The sequence below is a fragment of the Saimiri boliviensis genome, chromosome 3 (genome assembly GCF_048565385.1).
Source record: "Saimiri boliviensis isolate mSaiBol1 chromosome 3, mSaiBol1.pri, whole genome shotgun sequence".
Classification (NCBI taxonomy): Eukaryota; Metazoa; Chordata; class Mammalia; order Primates; family Cebidae; genus Saimiri; species Saimiri boliviensis.
In genome coordinates this window covers 123,658,301-123,681,751 of record NC_133451.1, presented here as the reverse complement: position 1 = coordinate 123,681,751, position 23,451 = coordinate 123,658,301, and the positions used below count along the sequence as shown (strand labels likewise).

The 23,451-nt window shown below is 39.5% G+C and overlaps 1 protein-coding gene across 3 annotated transcripts; it reads left to right on the top strand.

Annotated features, from left to right (window-relative positions):
* The first annotated feature begins 4,599 nt into the window (after positions 1 to 4,599).
* MSMO1 (methylsterol monooxygenase 1) lies at positions 4,600 to 23,109 on the top strand. 3 transcript variants are annotated; one of them, XM_010332079.3, is made up of 7 exons: positions 4,600 to 4,709; positions 4,973 to 5,070; positions 10,854 to 11,139; positions 15,965 to 16,113; positions 17,470 to 17,596; positions 20,311 to 20,465; positions 21,833 to 23,109. In XM_010332079.3, the coding sequence occupies exons 3-7, from the start codon at positions 10,885 to 10,887 to the stop codon at positions 22,023 to 22,025; spliced, it is 879 nt and encodes a 292-aa protein (XP_010330381.1). In that variant the 5' UTR covers positions 4,600 to 4,709; positions 4,973 to 5,070; positions 10,854 to 10,884; the 3' UTR covers positions 22,026 to 23,109. The 3 variants fall into 3 exon arrangements, with proteins under 3 accessions (XP_010330381.1, XP_010330382.1, XP_074252862.1); XM_010332080.3 differs by having other exon boundaries at positions 4,607 to 4,747; XM_074396761.1 differs by lacking the exon at positions 10,854 to 11,139 and having other exon boundaries at positions 4,608 to 4,747.
* Positions 23,110 to 23,451: the final 342 nt, after the last annotated feature.

Here is a 23,451-nt window from a genome sequence, read left to right as displayed (position 1 = left end):
TCACAGTGTCCTTGATTTTTATCTGTTTAGTTTTGTGTTAAGAAAGTTTTGTGTTACTTTTTGTTCCTTTATAAAGTTTGTATTTTTTGACCAATCTGTATTTTTAATTTGTTATGAAAGTGACCTGACCTATGAGACAAGACTATTAAATGAATAACTGAAGTCATTAAAATGGTTCTCTTTCCAGGAAAAGTAACCTCAACTATCGAGGAAAGGTCTGTCAAGGATTGGTAAGATTTACACTTTTTATATTTCTGCGTCCCTGATATAGGGAAGGACATAAGATAAGAATAAAACAAGTAGCATTAGACCAAAAAGTCGAAGAAAAAATACCTACTCCAAAGTAACTGAGAAATAAACTGTGGTTTTGATACCAAATAAAAGGAATTGAGGAAACAGGAGTAGAGGAGTCGGGTAGGCAGCTGAGATGGTGGACACAGCAGAAGAAAGGAAGAGGGGGAAGGACAAGGTGTGGGATATTGTGACCATTCCTCAGGAATTAAAAAAGTTGGCATGAGCTGTTGCTGGAACAGTTGATAATCAAGAGGAAAGATCGTTATGATAACATTTCAATTCAAATTTCAACATGGAACCATATTTAGTACTTAGTTGAACTTTCCATTATAAATGAATTTAATCAGAAAAAGCCTATGCTCAGTTGATGAAAACATGAATTTCTGCCTTAGTATGGCCTTAGAGACAACATCGTCAATAAACTTGTTGAAGGTCTAATGAACTTGGAGTACTGTTGGCTGTTTCTGAGAGGGGCACCAAGAAAAATGTGTGAGTTCTCTGTCCTTCCTGATCACTTCCAAACACTAATGTTCCATGAAACTGTATAAATCTATCAAAGATTTATCTGAAACATTTTAAAGCTTTTCTTAAAATATAATCTCACTCTATTAAAGTAACAAAGTCTTAACTACTTGGCTTGTCAAGTACGTCTGTCTTTACTTTCTTAATCTTTGAAGCTTTCATAGCTATGATACAGTTTGCCAAGGGTTTGTCAGTAGGTGGATTCATATCTATGATTTCAGAGGCTTTAGACATACTTCTCCTATGCCAATGTTTATATTTCCAGTTTGAAATTTTTTTAAAGGCATATGGAAGTGTTCTCAGCCTGTTCCATTGCTGTATGAAAAATAAGTTAAGGCTGAGAAGTGTCTTAGAAATTCTGACAAGAAAGCAGCCCCAGGTTTGAGCAGAGTTCAAGGCTGGATCCACGTACTTCTGTTGTGAAGCAACTCTTCTGCCCGTTCTGTTTGCATCTATGTCTCCTTGGCTGAAAGCAGTGATGGCTAGGGTTAAGGCGAATGCTGTATGTACTGTCAGACAACTATCAGTTCTCTCCCTGTTTCTGATGAAGTTAGTCCTGGTATTTATTGTCTCTTTATTGTTCTTTATAGCATGAGGACCCAGGTATTTATAATCCTAACTGCTGATGAGCTATGAGACTTACTTTATCAGGTGTAAAAGGTCACATGATACTATATAGTAGTGTGCTGACACCATGTTGTTTCAGTTTTGTCTTAAGCAAATTGCCTCCTACTGACTTACATGGCTGCCAGTGCCTCATTTTGGAGAGAAGGCTACACTGGAGAATGGAACCACACTTTGAGTCAAGATTCTAGGGTTCTAATCATGGCTTTAAGGAAAAAAGCAGTGTGGTATATTGGAAAGCCCATGGGCTTAGCAACAAAAGGGCTCTGAGTTTGCAGCCCCCTCTATCAATTTCTAGCTGTGACTTTTAACACATTACTTATGATCCTTATTTTGTTTTTAAAATGACAATAGTAGTGTCTGTGTCACAAGGTTATTGTTGTGTTTGAAAGAAATGATGCATGTTAATATGCTAGAAATTCAGAGGGCCCTCAATAAATTACAGCTATTGTTTCCCTGAGCCTCCTGTTAATCTACATTGTAGGGAAGTAAGTGAGTTGGGGTGCTGCATCAGCATTTCTTTCCAGCTCTAAGTCTTTAAGGTTTAAAATAATCTGACCCCTCCGTATACCTATACGTGTTCTGGTTTAGAAATGTAATACTGTGGTAGAATTCTAAAACAGAAATAATTACTGACATTTACTGATCACATCTTGTATGCCAGATACTGTGCAAAGGGCTTTACATACATTATCTCATGTAATCATAAAGAACTCTTTGAGGTGTAGGTATTATTATAATACTCATTTTACAGAAGTACCAGATAAGACAGAGAAGTAACTTGTCCACTGCTAATAAAATGCCAGACCTAGTGGGTCTGGCCCAATAGTGTGTGCTATTGATGCTTACCTGATAGAGGATGGCAGGTTTGGGCAGAGGGAAAAGTTGAGTGGCAGTGCAGTCATCACACAACCAATAGGACGGGGAGCTCTGGAGCTGTGATGGCCAAGAAAAGTAGCTCTACATTGGGGTAAGGGGTTGGGCTTTTATACCCCTGTATCAACCATACTTGACTTGAGCTGTTCCCCAGAAAGCAGGTATACCCGTGGGGAGAAGTGCTTCTCTTTGGCAGTACTCGGCAGCGGGAGGAATGCCTGCTTACATCTTGAAGAGGGGAATCTGGGTAGTGTGCCACATTATCCACTACAGGACAGACAGATTCATATACCCACTGCACAGTATACACTGAGACAGCAGGGTTTGTAGCAGAGAAAGTTTAGTGATGGCAGAGTGCCAAGAACTTGAGATGGGAGGAGACCCTCAAATCCATCTCCCTGAGGAGTTTTAAGGGGGTCTTGGAGGGCAAGGGGCTGGAAAATTGGGATTGTTGATTGGCTGGGGGAAGGGGGATGAAATCATCAGGATGTGGGAACTGCATTCTTTGGTGAGTTAGCTCCTTGTGGTCCTTCAGACCAGCTGAGTTTCATCTGTGTGAAATACCTGAAAGGTTATCTCAAAGCACAAACTTAGCGTTTCATAATATTCAAATTATTGTCTATAGAGCAGCTTCAGGGGGAACTATATATAACCTTGTAACAAGGTCTGTATGATTCTGAAACAATAGGCAAACAACTGTGAGGAAGGGGTCCCCCAGCAAGCTGACCTAATGTTCAAGTTGTCTACAGAGCAGTTAGGGGGAGCTATATAACCTTGTAACAGGGTCTACATTCTGAAGCAGTAGGCAAACAGCTATGAGGAAGGGGTCATACGGCAACCTGATATAATGAGTAATGCTCAGTGTGCTGCAAGCTTGGTTTATTTACGTTCCCCCCACCCCACTTCTTTCCTGATTAATTTTATAAAGGATATAGGGACGGTTTCTGACGCCACTCTAACGGCATCCTAAAAACAGGGCCCTGAGTCTGACAACCGAGGGACAGATCCCATTTCTTTTCATTTGATGTGACCTTTGTCATGATACTTTACAAAGAATGTGTTTGCCAAACATGAAGGATAGATAAATGAGTACAGGTCACACTGAACCTAAAAAAGACACTTTCAACAGGGAGCTTCCTCAAGGAGATAGTACCTGAATTGATGGGGCGGAGTAGAGATGGCTGATTATTCCAGGCAGAAAGGCCAGTTTGAGCAAAAATACGGAGGAGTTAAACAATAGTATTCTGTTTTCAGAAGCTGTGTAGATTTCACACTATATATATAAAATCAAAACATGATATGTGCACTGTAAGCACAATTTTTGTCAAGTATACCTTAATAAAGCTGGAGGAAAAAGGGCCTTCACTAGCCCAAATGATGCCCCTATGTATTTTTAAAAAATATTTTAAAAAAAGGCATCCTTTTTGTTAAGTGAAACTTTTAGCATATTATCACATCTGTGCACAGTTTTATTACACCCCAGTACACAATATTTTAATGTTGAGAGATGGCGTAAAATGAGCTTAGAGTTGCAAAGACCTGTGTCAGGCCCCGCCCCCGGGCGCTTAGCGTCAAGCACAGTAGTTGCAACAACATCTGCATGTTCTCAGCCCATGTAGCGAGGTCTTAACACCCTGAGAGCCGAAATCTCCCTTGATGTCCAATCTTTTTAAATCTTTCCAAGCCTCTATTTCTCATCTGCAAAATGACGATAATCGCATTTGAAATTCTCCGTTTTCAAAATACAAGGATTTATTAAAGGATACGTAGGCTGGGGAACAAGGGAGACGAAAGATCTAAATCTAAAATGACAGACCAGAGAAAGGCAAGTGTGTCTAGAAACAAAACACTCAATATCGATTTTGAGACTCATTTACACTCTTTCCTTCCCGGGTTTGGGCGCTTCACATTTGAAATAAATGTTCGGGGACGGCGGCTGTCGCGACCCTCTCCCTGCACAGCGCAGGCTCTAACTAGGAATCCGCTGAGGACCGCAGTTGCCAAGACGACTCTGCGCGGCAGGGCGGGGCGGTGGTCCGTCCTTGCCCTCCCCCTCACGCCGTCACGCGCTTTCACGCTTCCCCGCCTCCAGGCGCGCCGCGGAGTTGGCCATTGGCTGGACCTGCAGGTCTCACTATCCTCACTCCATCCGCAGAACCAATGGCTGGGACCGCCAGGGGCTCGTTTGCGCGAGTCACACGAGGCCGGCAGCAGCACAGACCAATCAGCGCTCCGAGAAGGCGGGGCGGGAGCCGTCGCAGGCCAATAACGACAGGAGGGACCGGCCAGGTCCACCCGGTTCCACCCACAAGCCGGGCGAGGCAGGTTCTGAAGTCGCAACACCTGGGCGATCCCGGGTGTCGGTGGCCCGCCGTCATCTCGCGGCCGTTCTGGTAAGGAGGCCAGAGGAGTGGCTCGTCAGCGAGGCAAGGTGGGCAGGCGGGCTCCCACCTGGTGCTCCGTGAGATCTAAGGGAGCGGGCTCGGGGAGCGGATGAGCGCGCTGGGCGGGACGCGGGCTGTGGTACCCGAGAGGGGGCGGACGGAGACTGGAGTGAAAGCGGGCCTGGGAAAAGGTGGGTGCTAGAAAGGAGGGAAACGGATGAAACGGAGTGAAATTCTTAAGTGATGGAACTGTATGTTTCTTGCCTTTAAAGAGTGTTGTCTTCGGGAGACGGGACGTAGAAGACAGTTGAACAGCACAGGGTGGTAAGAGTGCTGAAAGTTATACAAAAGCAGGAAACACGAGAAGGAGGTAAGATTAATAAGAGTGATTTTAATAAGAGTAAGGTGTAATATGCGTTGGGAGTAGTGGGGTTGGGAAGGGCGTCCTAGAGGAGGTTACTGAAGGATGACTAGGAGTTAGATGGGAGGACATCACCTATAAAGGAATGATATTTCCGTGAGCAGAGAGACGTGAAGCAGTAGCAACCATGAATGATCAGATACTGCAAAAATGTGAAGTGTGGGGTGGCGAGAGTGTAAGAAATGAAGAGTGAAGAAGTCAGGAAGGGCCTCATGTGCATCGCAGTGAGCTTGATCTTTATCCGTAGGGAATGCACTCCCTTGAACTTTGAGTGTTGTAAGGAGGTTATCTCTGATGTTTACATAGATCCTGGCATTGCATCTTAGAGATAGGGTTTAAGAAGGGCAAGCTTGGAGGCAGGGCAGGTCCAGAAAATAAAGCAGGTGGTGAAATCTGGGTAAAAGTGCCAAAGGACAGAGACTGGCTGACAGCTAAACTTCCAAGGTTTCTGAGAATCCACAAATAACTAAATTTATCTCCTCAGCCTCCTCCAGAGCAGGCTTCCAGTCATTTAGGTTGACCAGGAGTGAGAAAAGGAAAAGAAAATTTAATTCTCCAAGACTTTGTTTAATGCCTCTCCGCTTTAATGCCACTTTGTTTTCCTTCAGTTAGCAAGGATATATCCATTAACTCGCTCCATTGTGGAAAGTAAATTCCTGAATGTTAACTAAACCAAGTGTCTCTATATTGGGTGAGAGTTTGAAGACTTAAGGCAGTAGAGATGGGAGAGACTTAAAACATTATGTCTGAGAATTAGGCATTAAAGGAGGTATTTGGGCAGGGGTTGTGAGGAGCACGTATGGAACCTTTGTACCTGTTGAGTGAGTTCATATGCCTCTGAACTCTCTCGTTGGATATGGCCAGTAAACTCGTATAATCAGATCCTGGAGTTTAGGGAAGAGGGCTAGAGATAGACAGGATGGATATCAGCATATTTTAAAAACAGAAAATAGTTAAGATCCCCCAAGAAAATCTGGAATAGTTAGGAAGGAGTAAGGAAGGTATTATTAGGAAATTTCCAACTTCGATTCTCATATTCTGTCTAATCTCCTGGTTGAGTCTTTGTAGTTATTCTCTCTATGCAAAACACCTCCCTTGACCCCCTCTCTCACACTCTGCTGTTTCAATCTGTCACCTCCCTCTCGTGTTCTAGGTCTCAGTTTAGATTGCACCTTTCTCTAGAAGTTCAGAGCACTGTATATTCCTCCCTTTATTGTTCTTATCACATAATTTTTGATGATTTGGTCACTAGTTGATATTCCTCACTAAATTTTATGTTTTGTGAACTCAGGGGTAAAGGCAGCAGCTAGCACAATGAATACACAATACTTTTCAGAGTGAATGGATGTAAGTTCCAGGAACCAAGGAAAGGCAGTATTTCAAGAAGAGAAGAATCAAATCTTCCAGATTAGTCAAGTAAAACAAACTCCACAAAAAGATTTATTGGATTTGGCAGCTGGAGATCCTTGGTGATTTTAATAAGAGTAAGTTCAGTGCAGTGATGACAATAGAATGCAGATTGCAGTTGCTAGGATGTAAACAGAAAATAAGAAGGTAAAGACAAATCATGTGTCTGAAAAAGGAATATCTTTTTCAGAAGGCTTAGGTAAACTATAGGAATTCTTCTTGTACTCTAATACTTATTGTGGGTTTTATTTATAATTATAGTTTAGTGTAATGGATGAGTGCCTGGGCTTCCCCACTTAGCATTTGTGTGAGGTTGGGCAAGTTGCTTAATCTTTCTAAACCTCAGTTTTTGAATCGATTTTAAAATGGGGACAAAATGATACCTACCTCACGAAGGTGTCATAAGGATTAAAGTTAAAATGTAGAGAGCATGTAGCATGCTTTGAACACAATTCTTGACACAGAAAGTGCCTAATAATTGTTGGCTTCTTGTAGCTATTACATGCCAGGTCCTGTGCTAAGCGCTTTATATACATTATCTCTTGGACTCATTGGAAGACCTACTGTTTTAATTTTTGCTGATGATGAAACCCATCACAGAGAGGTTATCTAATTTGCCTAAGGTCACAGTACAGGACTAGTAAGTGGTGTTGGTTCATTATTGTCAAATTTGCTAATCACCTTGAGAACAATTAAAATTAGATGGTTGTCTTATTTGAAGATGATTGAAGGCATTTTGGTGTAATTGGGGAGCCAGACTGCAGTTAGCCCAGTGAGTTGTGTAGGTGAGTTAAGCAATCTTTTTTTTTTTTTTTTTTTTTTGAGGCGGAGTTTTCGCTCTTGTTACCCAGGCTGGAGTGCAATGGCGCGATCTCGGCTCACCGCAACCTCCGCCTCCTGGGTTCAGGCAATTCTCCTGCCTCAGCCTCCTGAGTAGCTGGGATTACAGGCACGTGCCACCATGCCCAGCTAATTTTTGTGTATTTTTAGTAGAGAAAGGGTTTCACCATGTTGACCAGGATGATCTCGATCTCTCGACCTCGTGATCCACCCGCCTCAGCCTCCCAAAGTGCTGGGATTACAGGCTTGAGCCACCGCACCCGGCTTTTTTTTTTTTTTTTTTTTTGAGACGGAGTTTCACTCTTGTTACCCAGGCTGGAGTGCAATGGCTGGCGCGATCTGGGCTCACCGCAACCTCCGCCTCCTGGGTTCAGGCAATTCTCCTGCCTCAGCCTCCTGAGTAGCTGGGATTACAGGCACTCACCACCATGCCCAGCTAATTTTTGTATTTTTAGTAGAGACGGGGTTTCACCATGTTGACCAGGATGGTCTCGATCTCTTGACCTCGTGATCCACCCACCTTGGCCTCCCAAAGTGCTGGGATTACAGGCTTGAGCCACCGCGCCCGGCCGCAATCTTTTTTTTTTTTTTTTTTTTTTGAGACAGAGTCTCAGTCTCCCAGGCTGGAGTGCAGTGGTGCCATCTCAGCTGACTGCAACCTCCGCCTCCCAGATTCAAGCAGATCTCTTGCCTCAGCCTTCTGAGTAGCTGGGATTACAGGTGTGTGCCACCGCACCCGGCTAATTTTTGTAGTTTTAGTAGAGACGAGCTTTCACGATGATGTTGGTCAGGCTGGTCTTGAACTTCTGACCTTGTGATCCGCCCATCTTGGCCTCCTGAAGTGCTGGGATTACAGGTGTGAGCCAGCTCACCCAGCCTAGTTAAGCAATCTTTATGTAGAATTCCCCTTTGAGAAAGAAATTGGTTGGTTCAAAGAAAAACAAATGGGACAGTGGCTTGGAAGAAGTAATAGAGGTTAGGAAGGTGCTTATCAAGAAAGGAAGATGTAGGCTGGGCGCAGTAGCTCATGTCTGTAATCCCAACACTTTGGGAGGCTAAGATGGGAGGATCACATGAGCCTAGGAGTTTAAGACCAGTCTGGGCAACATAGGGTGACCCCTGTCTCCATGAAAAATAAAAATAAAAAAAAGTAGCCAGGTGTAGTGTGCCTGTGGTCCCAGCTACAAGAGCCTTAGGTGGGAGGATTGCTTGAGCCTGGGAGATTGAGGCTGCAGTGAGCCATAATTATGCCACTGCACTCCAGCTTGGGTGACAGAGTAAGCCCCTGTCTCAAAAAAAAAAAAAAAGGAAAAAGAAAGACAGATGTGAATGTGTTATTTTAGACTTGAGGGAATGGATTCCTTGCAAGGGAGAAGGATGAAAGATGAGAAAGGATGGGCAAGTTCTTGAGGTAAGATAACAAAAGAAGACTGATCAGTTTTAGAGGAAAGAATGAATGAGCAAAGAAATTTTGAGGCTTCTAATGACAGAATGGAATGTTGTCACTGTGGTGTAAGTCCTTTGAGATGAGTAGGACAGAAGGAGGAGGACTTGAAGTGAATTCAGATGTCTGAAGAAGTTGGCTAGGTTCTCAATATTCCTTCTGTAGAATGGGATAAAAAGGTCCATTTGAGAAGTGTTGGGGGAGGAGACTTTTATGTACTATTTAGAATTCTTCTGAGACTTGTGCTCGCTTCGGCAGCACATATACTAGAATTCTTCTGAGACTTTAAAATACTGATTTTTCAAATGGTCCAGCAAAATTCATAAACTAGAAGCAGCAGTGGTAAGCGTTTTTAGGAAAGTGGCTTTTGAAAAGTTTCTCTATTTTTTGGTTGGTGACCTATTGAGTTTATTGAGCTTATTTATTATGTAAGTAGAACGTGCTCATTTAAAATGTTAAAATTGTGCAAAAGACATAAAGTCAGATTTTTTTTCTCTCTTCCATTACACTATCCCCTGCCCTGCCACACACCTCTGTTTTCCTAGAATTCACCGTTCTAAATTGTACCCTTTGTATCCGTCTGTACATTTTCTGTTTGTGTGTGTCTCTGTGTGTACATATGCATGAAAGTGCATAAATAAAATACATATGTTTTTTCAAAAAACCTAAGTGGGGCTCTTTCTATACATATTTGTAACCTGTTATTTAGATTAACACTCTTAGACATCTTTCTATGTAGAGCATGTAGATAGATCTTCCTCATTCTTTTAAATGGCTGTATAATTGTCTATGGAAGGACTTAATTTATTTAACTCATCTCTTGTTGATGGCTTATTTGTGTTTTGCTTTTACTTTTTTCTCTTTGCTTTTGCTATTACAAGCAGTGCTTCCTTTGGTCTTAGTGTATCTGTCTTTGTACCCTTGAATGAGAAAATTGCTGGGTCAAAGGATGTATTCATTTTGAATTATGATAGGTGTTGCTAATTTTTCCTCCAATGATATATAGTGATGTATTCCGCCCCCCAACAATATATGGTCATGCCTGTTTTCTCACCTTCTTACCAGTACTGGGCACTGGGCAGTAATAAACTTTTAAAGATTTGCTACTTAGGCTAAAAGTATCTCTTTGTTTTAGGTGCATTTTCTCATTTGAATGAAGTAAAGATTCTTCCTTGTTTAGTGATCATTTGCCTTTATTATTCTGAGAACTGCTTGTGAATGGCATTTGTCATTTTTCTATTGTGTTTTTAGTTTTTTTTTAAAGCACACTTTGTAGGCCTTTGTCATAAAATGTTAGAAATATTTTTCTCAGTTTGACTTTGTTTATGACTGTTTTTCTATTTATTCCCCAGTAATAAGTATTTAATTTTCATGTACTCATATTTGGCAGGCTTTTTCTTTATAGGCTCTTTTGACTTTAAGTGATACTTTTAAACCCAGCTATAGCTCGTTTTTTTTTTTTTTTTTTTTTTTTTTTGAGACGGAGTTTCGCACTTGTTACCCAGGCTGGAGTGCAATGGCACGACCTCGCCTCACTGCAACCTCCGCCTCCTGGGTTCAGGCAATTCTCCTGCCTCAGCCTCCTGAGTAGCAGGGATTACAGGCACGCGCCACCATGCCCAGCTAATGTTTTGTATTTTTAGTAGAGACGGGGTTTCACCATGTTGACTAGGATGGTCTCAATCTCTTGACCTCATGATCCACCCACCTCAGCCTCCCAAAGTGCTGGGATTACAGGCTTGAGCCACCGCGACCGGCTTATAGCTCGTTTAAATTAGAAGCTTTTCCATGAGAACCACACTGATGATTTCTTTAAATACGGATTGAAAAAAATTTTCCCCTATTGTTTTTTCAGTTACTGTTCTTAAATGGAAATGGTGATGATATCCAGCAAATTTTTTTAAATGGTGTAAAGCCTGAGAAATTGGTACTCCTTTAGTAGTTATCATTGTAAAAATGATCAGAGGATGCATTTTTTAACTGTTTTATTTTTTGAAAGCTCATTGTTTAACTTATTTGTTATATATATTCATTTCTACAGAATTATAAGGCTGTCTGCAGAGATTTGAAAAATGGCAACAAATGAAAGTGTCAGCATCTTTAGTTCAGCATCCTTGGCTGTGGAATACGTAGATTCACTTTTACCTGAGAATCCTTTGCAAGAACCATTTAAAAATGCTTGGAACTATATGTTGAATAATTATACAAAGTTCCAGATTGCAACATGGGGATCCCTTATAGTTCATGAAGCCGTTTATTTCTTGTTCTGTGTACCTGGATTTTTATTTCAATTTATACCTTATATGAAAAAATACAAAATTCAAAAGGTGAGTATAAGGGACTAGAAATAGAATATTATCGTTAGTGTTGCTCAATATTTTAAAAAGTAAATACAGCTTTGTTTTGAGAGGCTAAATCAGTGATATTCAATAGAAATAAAATGAAGCCACATATGTAATTTTAAATTTTCTAGTAGAATACATAGAAAAGGTAAAAAGAAATAAGGAAATTAATTTCATAATGTATATTATTTAACTCAATAATTATAAACTATGCCTGGGTACAGAGTTCATTCCTGAAATTCCAGCACTTTGGGAGAACAAGGGAGGAGGATTGCTTGAGACCAGTAGTTCAAGACCATCCTGGGCAACACAGCAAGACCCTGTCTCTACAAAAAAAATACAAAAATATCCAGGCATGGTGGTGCACACCTGTAGTCCTTGCTACTTACGAGGCTGAAGCATGATTGCACGCACCACTGTACTCTAGCATTGGCTATGGAGTGAGACCTTGTCTTGAAAAAAATAAGACATAAACTATTATTTCAACCATTAATCAAAATCTAAAAAATTCATAATGAGATATTTAATAAGCCTTTGCAATCCTGTGTGTATTTTATATTAATTTTTATATTAATTAGCCTGTCTCAATTTAGACTAGCCGTTTTTAAAGTGTTTAGTAGCCACATGTTACTAGTTGCTCCTGAATTGAACACACAGTCCTAAGTCATTACTGATAATATTTCAAGAATAGTTTGTTGCCGGGCACGGTGGCTCAAGCCTGTAATCCCAGCACTTTGGGAGGCCGAGGCGGGTGGATCACGAGGTCGAGAGATCGAGACCATCCTGGTCAACATGGTGAAACCCCGTCTCTACTAAAAGTGCAAAAAATTAGCTGGGCATGGTGGCACGTGCCTGTAATCCCAGCTACTCAGGAGGCTGAGGCAGAAGAATTGCCTGAGCCCAGGAGGCGGAGGTTGCGGTGAGCCGAGATCGCGTCATTGCACTCCGGCCTGGGTAACAAGGGCGAAACTCCGTCTCAAAAAAAAAAAAAAAAAAAGAATAGTTTGTTAAATTGGCCGTTAAGTAGATATGATGTTTATCTAAATTAAGTTTATAAATCTTAATTATTTAAGCTACCTGGAAAGGAAACATATGGTGATTTGTGCATATTTTGCAGTTCACCTGAACTCCTGATGTTCCAGCAAATCTAAGTGACTGTTAATACACAAAGACCTTGGATCAGGGCTATTAAAGATTTTTTTCCTCTAAATATATGGTAGATCATTTGGCAGCATTCATATTATCCCAAATAAGGAGGTGAAGCTCCTTGTTTCTGGGTATTTGCTTCATTGCACTAAATGTCAAGAGGTTGCTACACACATGACAAGGTGAAATCTAGTATGTTGCCTATGAGCCTGACATGAGAATTTGGAGTAGCTTATTAGAAAGATGAATTATTTGTCAGCATTTGGTAAGTTGATGATAGTTTCTAGTGTTTGCTCTTTCTTTTCATAAAAAGTCATTCCAAACTAAAACTCAAGGGCATTGCAGTTTTGGTAGAAAGTAGACCATTGAGAGTATTCATCTATGGAAAGTAATTTACATTCACTCAATACAGTTCATCCTCCATATCCATGGGTTATGTATCCGTGAATCCAACCAACTGCAGATCAGAAATATTCAGGGAAAAAATTGTGTCTATACTGACATGTACAGACTTTTTTCCTTGTCATTATTCAAAATAATAGCTATTTATGGAGCATTTGCATTTTATTAAGTATTGCAAATACTGTAGAGATGATTTAAAGTATAAGGGAGGATATGTGTAGGTTATGTCAAATACTGTGTCATTTTATATCAGGCACCTGAGCTTCAGATTTTGGTATCTGCAGAAAGTCGCAGAACCAGTCTCCCAAGGATACTAAGGCACATCTGGATATATGTTGAATGGTAATCTGTACACATTCTCTGTTACCATTTTGTTAGCTTCACAGCCTTTCCCAGTGAGTCTCACTTTAAGAAGGTATTAATATTAATCTTCTCTGGGGATAATGTAGGGGTCAGATGACTGCGGACTCCAGGCCAAAGGAGAAAAGAACAAAGGGCAAAGGTGAAGGAAATTAAAAAATAATGTAACCCAAAAGAGAGTACTCTGTTACCTTCAGTTAGAAGTCACAGAAGTTCCAAAGTGCTTTTTAGAAAAGCACCTGCTTTGAAAGGCAGAATTAAGTTTGGATGTCAAAGTTCTAATGCACCTTTAGGGTGATTATGGCTGCCATGTGTCTGTCACCCAATGATTTCTTTATAGGGCTGATTCATTGTATGGCTGGCCAGGCACAAGCATTCTTTTTCTCCTTCACTATACTTTGCAGCTGACTCATTGGTTAGAAGTAGAACCTTTCCAGAGAAAGGAAATGTTTTTTTCAGTCAAGGGTATTGAGCAGCTTTAAAATATAGGGTAGCAAAGGAAAGAAGCTGTAGCCTAGTTGGTCAGAACTAGTTGTTTATAAACATATTGAAAGGCTGGGTAATAGGACTTCAAGTCTGTACTCAGCAAGTCTTCAAGTTTCATAACCATTAAAGTCCATGGTTTGAGCATTTTTGATTCAAAAATAAATTGTGATGTTAAATCAGTACCAGTTTCTACAAGTTAAAGGTGTTTTAAAAGAAACCAAAATATTAGTACAAATTAATTAGAGGTTTATGCATTTTGAGCAGATACCTTAAAGGTTATCAGTTGTTTAAGGTAAAATTTTACCTTAACATTGACAGTATCAATGGTTTAAGGTAAAATATTTGAGAATCATATTTAACATTTACAATAAATGTTTTTATTCTTGAAATTGTCAAAAAGAAAAAGCTGCTGGTGGTGGTGAAATAGTACTAAAGCCTTTCTGCTTTCAAACAGAATAGACAACTGGAGAGTTAATGCATATGCTTGCTAGTTCGGGGAAATTTCACAGGAATGAAAAAGTCAAGTAGACTTTGCAGGATCATAAAAAAATACATCTTAATTTTTAAATTACTTTTAAAAAATCATACATCTTAGTAATTTTCCAAAATTTTTTCTCAAAGATAAAAGTACTAAAAATATTATTTCTGAAGTCTGTGGCCTTGTAAAGGTATTCCTTCATATTAGGCACAGTTATGCATAAACAAAGTAAAATATGGTAAACTTTCATATTGTACTAGGTATGATTTTTATGGCTGTCTTTTTAACTAATTTATGTATACTTTAAATGGTGTAACATGTGATTTTGTTATAGTTGATTAAACTTTGTAATTTCTGTAACTGCCTGGATATCAGAGTCTACCCGGGAAATGAAGTCTATTAACTGTAGTTTCTGTAGGAACAGTACTATTGTCAACTGAAGCCTGAATGTTTCATTTCATTCTTTCCAGTTTAGAGGAGTGGGGTTAGATAATGCTCAGATTAGAAATACAAAGGCCAGTTGTCAAATCCCCTCATTATATTGTTGAGGAAACTAAGTTGTAAACATCACAGAGCTAGTTAACTGGTGAGTAGCAGCCCTTGGTATTAGAGCACAGGTCTCTGGATTGATTCTTATTTCAGTGCTTTTCCTATTTTTGTCAGGAAGATAACCCTTAAGGAATTTTAAGAACAAAACTGGATCTGAAGGCCCAGAATTGTTAGTCCAACTTCTGCTAATAACTGTGTGTGTGACTCGGCCCAAGCTGGTTGACCTCTTTGGGCTTCTGCTGATACACAGTAGTTCCCGTACTTTGGATATTGCGGCTCACTTAAAAGCGTTTTGTTGCCGGGCGCGGTGGCTCATTTCTGTAATCCCAGCACTTTGGGAGGCCGAGGCGGGTGGATCACGAGGTCGAGAGATCGAGACCATCCTGGTCAACATGGTGAAACCCCGTCTCTACTAAAAATACAAAAAATTAGCTGGGCATGGTGGCACGTGCCTGTAATCCCAGCTACTTAGGAGGCTGAGGCAGGAGAATTGCCTGAGCCCAGGAGGCGGAGGTTGCGGTGAGCCAAGATCGCGCCATTGTACTTCCAGCCTGGGTAACAAGAGTGAAACTACGTCTCAAAAAAAAAAAGCGTTTTGTTGGCAGATTTCTGAATTTTTCAGCAGCGACATTTAAAACAAAGCAATAACTAATATTTATTGTCACCATCGTTTTGTAAAACCCAAAGCAGTTTTTTATATGTTAAGTGCAGTCCTGTAAATTGAATAAATCTAGGTTTTTGTGTTTTGTTTTTGTTTTTGTTTTCTTTTAAATAATAGCTTGCTTAGCAAATGGATATCCTGATGAGGTTTTAGGAACATTTCATGTTGCTACAGCTTTTCTCATTTTGACTTGAATCTGTGAACTCCATCATCAGGACACAGCTCTGTACTCCTCAACTCAGAGAGTTTATAATTCTGTCATTGGATAGGAACAAAAGTGCACTCACTCATTTATTGGAATGAATACCACTGAGTGCCTGGAAGCATTGATTTACCTGTATGAAAGGCTTCCAGTACTTTGTGTACAACTTCTTCAGTTGCGGACGCCCAACTGTAATCTTAGCATATCATCTGAATTCTCTGAAACTTCTGGTAAAAGAAGTGAGGTGGATGATCTGTGGCAGCAAAGAGTGGAGAGTTACTCATTCTGTAGTGTTTTAGTTTGAGATCATTATGGCTGGGTGCATCTGTTAACAGTTTCTTCACCTAAAGTAGTGATAGTCGTTGTCAAGAATTGAGAAGGCAAAGATTCCTGAGTCTTAGCTACTATAAAGTTAACATAACTGACATAGAATTAAGGTCCAACATAAACATTAGAGAAAAAATTAGATCAAGTTAAACTATGATAGCAGAAATTAATACTTAGGTGTTGTGATTTTTCTCCATAGGATAAACCAGAAACATTGGAAAACCAGTGGAAATGTTTCAAAGTTCTTCTCTTTAATCACTTCTGTATTCAGCTACCTTTGATTTGCGGAACCTACTATTTTACAGAGTATTTCAGTATTCCTTATGATTGGGAAAGAATGCCAAGATGGTATGTAGATAAAAGTTTGGCTTTCACACCCAGTTGTGGCTTATTATTCAATTAAGTTATACTTCATGTTTACCTTTTTCTTAATTTTAAAGTTCTAAACTTTGGAAGTAAATAAATAGTAGAAAAGTAAACCATAGTAAAATCCTAAAATGTTTTCATGTTTACATCTTTTTAATATTATATTGGAAGGTGAGCTTCTAGTATCAGAAGTTTCCATAACGTCTTTTGTATGTTTATATACATAATAGAAGTGCTTATGCTGACAAAAAATATATTGCATTGTAAGTTTAAAATGAATGAAAAATACGGTAATCATTTGTGAGGTTTATAGAAATTGAATTCGTATAAACAAAAATATGTATGTGTATATATATATACATATATAAAAATGTGTGTATGTGTATATATACACACACACAGACATACACACACACACACACATATATACTCATGTGTCACTTAACAGGGATACCTCTTAAGAAATGTGTCTTTGACCGGGTGCGGTGGCTCAAGCCTGTAATCCCAGCACTTTGGGAGGCCAAGGCGGGTGGATCACGAGGTCAAGAGATCGAGACCATACTGGTCAACATGGTGAAACCCCGTCTCTACTAAAAATACAAAAAAACGGCCGGGCACGGTGGCTCAAGCCTGTAGTCCCAGCACTTTGGGAGGCCGAGGCGGGTGGATCACGAGGTCAAGAGATCGAGACCATCCTGGTCAATATGGTGAAACCCCGTCTCTACTAAAAATACAAAAAAGTAGCTGGGCATGGTGGCACATGCCTGTAATCCGAGCTACTCAGGAGGCTGAGGCAGGAGAATTGCCTGAACCCAGGAGGCGGAGATTGCGGTGAGCCGAGATCGTGCCATTGCACTCCAGCCTGGGTAACAAGAGCGAAACTCCGTCTCAAAAAAAAAAAAAATTAGCTGGGCATGGTGGCACGTGCCTGTAATCCCAGCTACTCAGGAGGCTGAGGCAGGAGAATTGCCTGAACCCGGGAGGTGGAGGTTGCAGTGACCCGAGATCACGCCATTGCACTCCAGCCTGGGTAACAAGAGCGAAACTCTGTCTCAAAAAAAAAAAAAAAAAAAAAAAAGAAATGTGTCTTTAGGCAAGTTGTGCAAACATTGTCATGAAATGGAATTGATATAGTGGGCAATCTCTTTAACCTTATGCCAGATTATATCATGTAGCTGGATCTAGTTGTTTTGAGAATTTATGAATATATGCAATTAGGTAAATCTGTTAAGTATGTGTTTTGCTTTATGTAATGTCTCAAGCAGTGACTCCAACTAAAAGTCTGGACTGTTTAAGTAAAAATTATTTCTTACAGATTATAACATTTTTATTCTAAAGGTATTTGCTTTTGGCAAGATGCCTTGGCTGTGCCGTCATTGAAGACACTTGGCACTATTTTCTGCATAGACTCTTACACCACAAGAGAATATACAAATATATTCATAAAGTTCATCATGAGTTTCAGGTATGTTAGAATTATGTTTAATTCTTTTTTAAGTATATTTTATTGCGTTTTAGGTTTTGGGGTACATGTAATAACATGCAAGATTGTTGCATAGGTACATACATGGCAATATGGTTTACTGCCTTCTCGCCATCACCTATATCTGGCATTTCTTCCTATGTTATCCCTCCCCAACTCCCCACCCCGCACTGTCCCTCCCCTAGTTCCCCCCAACACAGACCTGAGTGTGTGATGCTCCCCTTCCTGTGTCCATGTGTTCTCATTGTTCAACACCTGCTTATGAGTGAGAACATGCGGTGTTTGATTTTCTGTTCTTGTGTCAGTTTGCTTAGAATGATGGTTTCCAGGTTCATCCATGTCCCTACAAAGGACACAAACTCATCGTTTTTTATTGCTGCATAGTATTCCATGGTATATATGTGCCACATTTTCCCTGTCCAGTCTATCATCGATGGACATTTGGGTTAGTTCCAAGTCTTTGCTATTGTAAACAGTGCTGCAATGAACATTCATGTGCATGTGTCCTTACACTAGAACGATTTATAATCCGTTGGATATATACCCAGTAGTGGGATTGCTGGGTCAAATGGAATTTCTATTTCTAGGTCCTTGAGGAATCGCCACACTGTCTTTGACAGTGGTTGAACTAATTTACAGTCCCACCAACAGTGTAAAAGCGTTCCTATTTCTCCACATCCTCTCCAGTATCTGTTGTCTCCAGATTTTTTAATGATCGCCATTCTAACTGGTGTGAGATGGTATCTCAGTGTAGTTTTGATTTGCATTTTTCTAATGACTAGTGATGATGAGCATTTTTTCATATGTTTTTTGGCTGCATAAATATCTTCTTTTCTAAAGTGTCTGTTCATATCCTTTGCCCACTTTTGTTTTTTTCTTGTAAATCTGTTTTAGTTCTTTGTAGGTTCTGGATATCAGCCCTTTGTCAGATGGGTAGATTGCAAAAATTTTTTCCCATTTTCTTGGTTGCTGATCCACTCTAGAATTATGTTTAATTCTTTCTGTTAGAGGCAAAATGTCTATTTTAATTGCCTGAGCATTTTCTAAAATTGTGGGTGACATTTTCTTTTTCTTTTTCTTTTTTTTTCATGATTATTAAGAACAACACGCGGGCCGGGCGCGGTGGCTCAAGCCTGTAATCCCAGCACTTTGGGAGGCCGAGGCGGGTGGATCACGAGGTCGAGAGATCGAGACCATCCTGGTCAACAAGGTGAAACCCCGACTCTACTAAAAATACAAAAAGTTAGCTGGGCATGGTGGTGCGTACCTGTAATCCCAGCTACTTAGGAGGCTGAGGCAGGAGAATTGCCTGAGCCCAGGAGGCGGAGGTTGCGGTGAGCCGAGATCGCGCCATTGCACTCCAGCCTGGGTAACAAGAGGGAAACTCCGTCTCAAAAAAAAAAAAAAGAACAACACGCATACAACAAGCCAGTTCTATGCGTTTTCTTCAGTATTTAAATTTCATGGTAAATTGAAATCTGAAAGAAATATATTACATGAAAGTTTGGACTTCCATCCTTGTGGACAGAGTGCTATATTGACACAGCTAGATACTCACATTGCTAACTCCCACAAAAACAGTGACTTTTATTAGAACTGCTTTTTTTTTTTCCTTTTTTTATGAGACAGAGTTTTGCTCTTACTGTCCAGGCCTTACTGCAATGGCATGATCTCAGCTCACTGCAACCTCTGCCTCCTGAATTCAAGCAATTCTCCTGCCTCAGCCTCTCAAGTAGCTGGGATTACAGGCATGCGCCACCATGTGTGGCTAATTTTGTATTTTTGGTAGACACGGGACTTCACTATGTTGGGGTCAGGTCTCAAACTCCGACCTCAGGTGATCCACCCACCTCAGCCTTCCAAAGTATTGGGATTACAGGCGTAAGCCACATGCCCGGCTGTTAGAATTGCTTTGATGAAGCTTTATCAAACTGACTATGTGAGTATGTTTTGCATTGATGGTGATTACATGGTATGCCAAATCAAGCATCTCTGTATTAGAAGAACAAATATAAATACATAAATCAAAATTAAAATTCAAGTCAATTATTTAGTGCCTTTATCTTAAACCATCAAAGACAGTAAGATCTTTATACCCCTAGACCTTCTGATGTTTAGTAGGGACAAAAAAGTATTTTTATTGAAAATTACTATTATTTATAAGTGTATGGCTAGATAGATCATCACTAAATATAGAATCAATATAACTTTGTAAAACTTCATGCATAAATAGAATATATGTATTAGTGAAGTTCTCCAGCAAAGCAGAGTCATTACTGTATATGTGCAGAGAGAGAGATTTATTTTAAGAAATTGGCTCATGCAGGTATTGAGGCTTTCAGGTCTGAAATCCGTAAAGCAGACTACAGACTGGAAATTTAGGTGAGAATTGTGGCAGCCTTGGATCCAAATTCCACGGAGCAGCAAATTGGAAACTCAGGCTGGGTAAACCTCAGCCTTTGTCCTGAAGGTCTTCAAGTGATTGGATGAAGCCCGCCCTCATTATGAAGGATAATCACCTTTACTCACAGTCTACTGATTTAAAAGTTAACAACATCTAAAAAATACCTTAACAACAACATCTAGACTGATATTTAATCAAACAGTTGGGCATCATAGCCTAGCCAAGTTGACACATAAAATTAACCCCGTCACAATAACTAAGAAATTGAGAATTTCTTATCCGTTTGTTTTAGGCTCCATTTGGAATGGAAGCCGAATATGCACATCCTTTGGAAACTCTAATTCTTGGAACTGGATTTTTCATTGGAATCGTGCTTTTGTGTGATCATGTAATTCTTCTTTGGGCATGGGTGACCATTCGTTTGTTGGAAACTATTGATGTCCATAGGTGAGTATTAGTTTCTGTTCAGGTATAAAGTATAATGAAATATCTTTATTTTCATGGTCATAAGATTATCATATTTCTAAGTAGACTAATAGGAAGTTGATGTTATATTAAGAAAACAATTTTTGGATAAAAATATAAATAATAGATGTTTTTACATTCTAGCTTATGCTGTTTATAATTTTTATAGTGATAATGTGTTATTTGGGCAAATATATATTTAGGACCAGCAATTTCTTTATCCTTCTGGGATAAACCTAAACCTAACTCATATTTGAAAAAATATCAAGGCATTCAGCCTTCATTGAATAAGACTAGTTCTGGTCTCCACTATTCAGCACTGATAAAAGCACTTAATAGATGGAAGTACTTATTATTATATATATAATATATATACTTCAAATGCATCCTTTCTGTTGATTGGAAGTCATTTTGTGGTAAATTATTTATATTGAATGCCTTCTTAAATGTTTATCCTAATTGTTCATTATGTTTAAATTATATGTTCATTGTATTTTGACTTGGGACTTACTTCTGTACCCGTGAATGCAGAATATCAAATTGTAAGAATTGTTTTCAAAGTGTTAAAGTAGGAAAATTGATGTTTCTACTCCTAGGCAGAGAATGTTCTTCTGTTGAAAAATTGTAGTTGATATTTCTTTCATTAGTTTCTATCCATTGTTTATTTCTGCCTTCCTTCCCCTAAGCCCCTCAAAAGAAGAGAGGGTTAGAGTGATTCAGACGAGTATAACTGAATTGTAGATACATAGTTAGAAATAAAGGAGCATACTCTAAACATGACTCTTTTGAAGCCATTGTCTTCTCCTAACTATAGAAAAGACAGAAAAGCACGCTGGTATTTTCATTAATTGTGGTCCGTTTGATTCCATCTTGTCATTGCCTAAAAAAGTAAGCGAAGTTACTATATAGGGATTCATGGGCCTGCCCTTTTTAATACTTGATACTAATTTTATGTGACTGTTCCTAAAAAACATTATGTAGTATTTTGGGCTTTATTTACAACTATTATAGATTATGGTGAGAAAGCTTCCTATGAAGCATAAAAGAAAATTAATTCTTGAAAATCTGTTTTAAAGATTCATTACTAAAACCCCTCTCTCCCGTCCTTTACACATTTTATCTTAAAGGAAATGATTTTCATAGATCTTTTAAGGATTTTTTTTTTCTTAGAGTGGTTTCTAGAATATGCACCATTTTCTGTGTTTGCTGTTTGTGAACATCTTAGAAATAAAGTGGTCTATGCAAAGTGGAATGTCATGTAGATTGGTTAATGCGAGCACATGATTATTAATAAAGATGACAATTATTTGAGATGTATTCCTTAATAATCTTTATCATTTTTGTTTCAGTGGTTATTATATTCCTCTCAACCCTTTAAATTTCATCCCTTTCTATGCTGGTTCTCGGCATCATGACTTCCACCACATGAACTTCATCGGAAACTATGCTTCAACATTTACGTGGTGGGATAGAATTTTTGGAACAGACTCTCAGTATCATGCCTATAATGAAAAGAGGAAGAAGTTGGAGAAGACGGAATAAATATCTCATGTAAACCTTCCTGAAAGATAAACATTTTCCTGAATTGAAACTAGTAGCTAACATTGCTTCTGGGGAGCAGAGATAAGCATGTCTTCTGGCTACTAAGTGATAAAAAGAACATTAACAACCCTTAATTACCTTCCTAGTGGGAACTTTTTCTACTTTACCTGTAAGTTCTGTATATGTAGAAATGAATAAATATATATTTAAGTACAGTTTTCATGAGGAAGTTTTAAAGGCCGTATTCCTAAGCTTCTGAGAAGGTTTTGGGTACTAGAAGTATTAATCTATGGCTTTTCTCCCAGTAAAACCATAGGCCTGAAGTTGACATTGGTCTTTAAATCTTTTAGATATGTACTAGTCATTTCAGAAAATTCTTCTTATTGGATGTGTTGGCCTTGTATTTAAGTTTTTTTTTTTTTTTTTTTTTGAGACGAAGCTTCACTCTTACCCAGGCTGGAGTGCAGGGGCACAATCTCAGCTCACTGCAACCTCTGCCCTCGGTTCAAGCAATTCTGTCTCAGCCTCCTGAGTAGCTAGGACTACAGGCACATACCACCATGCCCAGCTACTTTTTGTATTTTTGTAGAGATGGAATTTCACCATGTTTGACAGGCCTCAAGTAATCTGCCCACCTTGGCCTCCCAAAGCACTGGAATTACTGCGCCCAGCCTTTTTAACTTTAAACATTTTTTAGAATTTGCCTAAAGATCAAAATGTCATGGATCGAACCACATCGATTGATAGCAGTGAGTGACTGAAGCTTCCAAATCAGCAAAAGCCAACACCAAGAACTTCCATTCTAAATTGGAGCTAACCAGTTTGGGCTGATTCTTTGAAGAGTCCTTGAATACAGTGCAGTACTGGCATTTCTGAATCGATGTAAGGGGACTATTTTAGTAAAGTTTTTCAGGTTACTTGAATTTTTTTTAAAAAATTGAGGAGCTTTATTTCTGGACTATTTACCCTTTCATTTTTGTATATCAAATTTCCATTGTCATTAAAAACTGTATCCTGAAACTTTGTGAACTGATTTGCTGTATTTGCACTTTGAGCTCTTGAAATAAATGTGATTTCTGTCTGATTATCTGGTTTGCAGTTTTTTTTTTTTGAGACGGAGTTTCGCTCTTGTTACCCAGGCTGGAGTGCAATGGCGCGATCTCGGCTCACCGCAACCTCCGCCTCCTGGGCTCAGGCAATTCTCCTGCCTCAGCCTCCTGAGTAGCTGGGATTACAGGCACGTGCCACCATGCCCAGCTAATTTTTTGTATTTTTAGTAGAGACGGGGTTTCACCATGTTGACCAGGATGGTCGCGATCTCTCGACCTCGTGATCCATCCGCCTCGGCCTCCCAAAGTGCTGGGATTACAGGCTTGAGCCACCGCGCCCGGCTGGTTTGCAGTTTTAAACATTGACTGTCACCTTT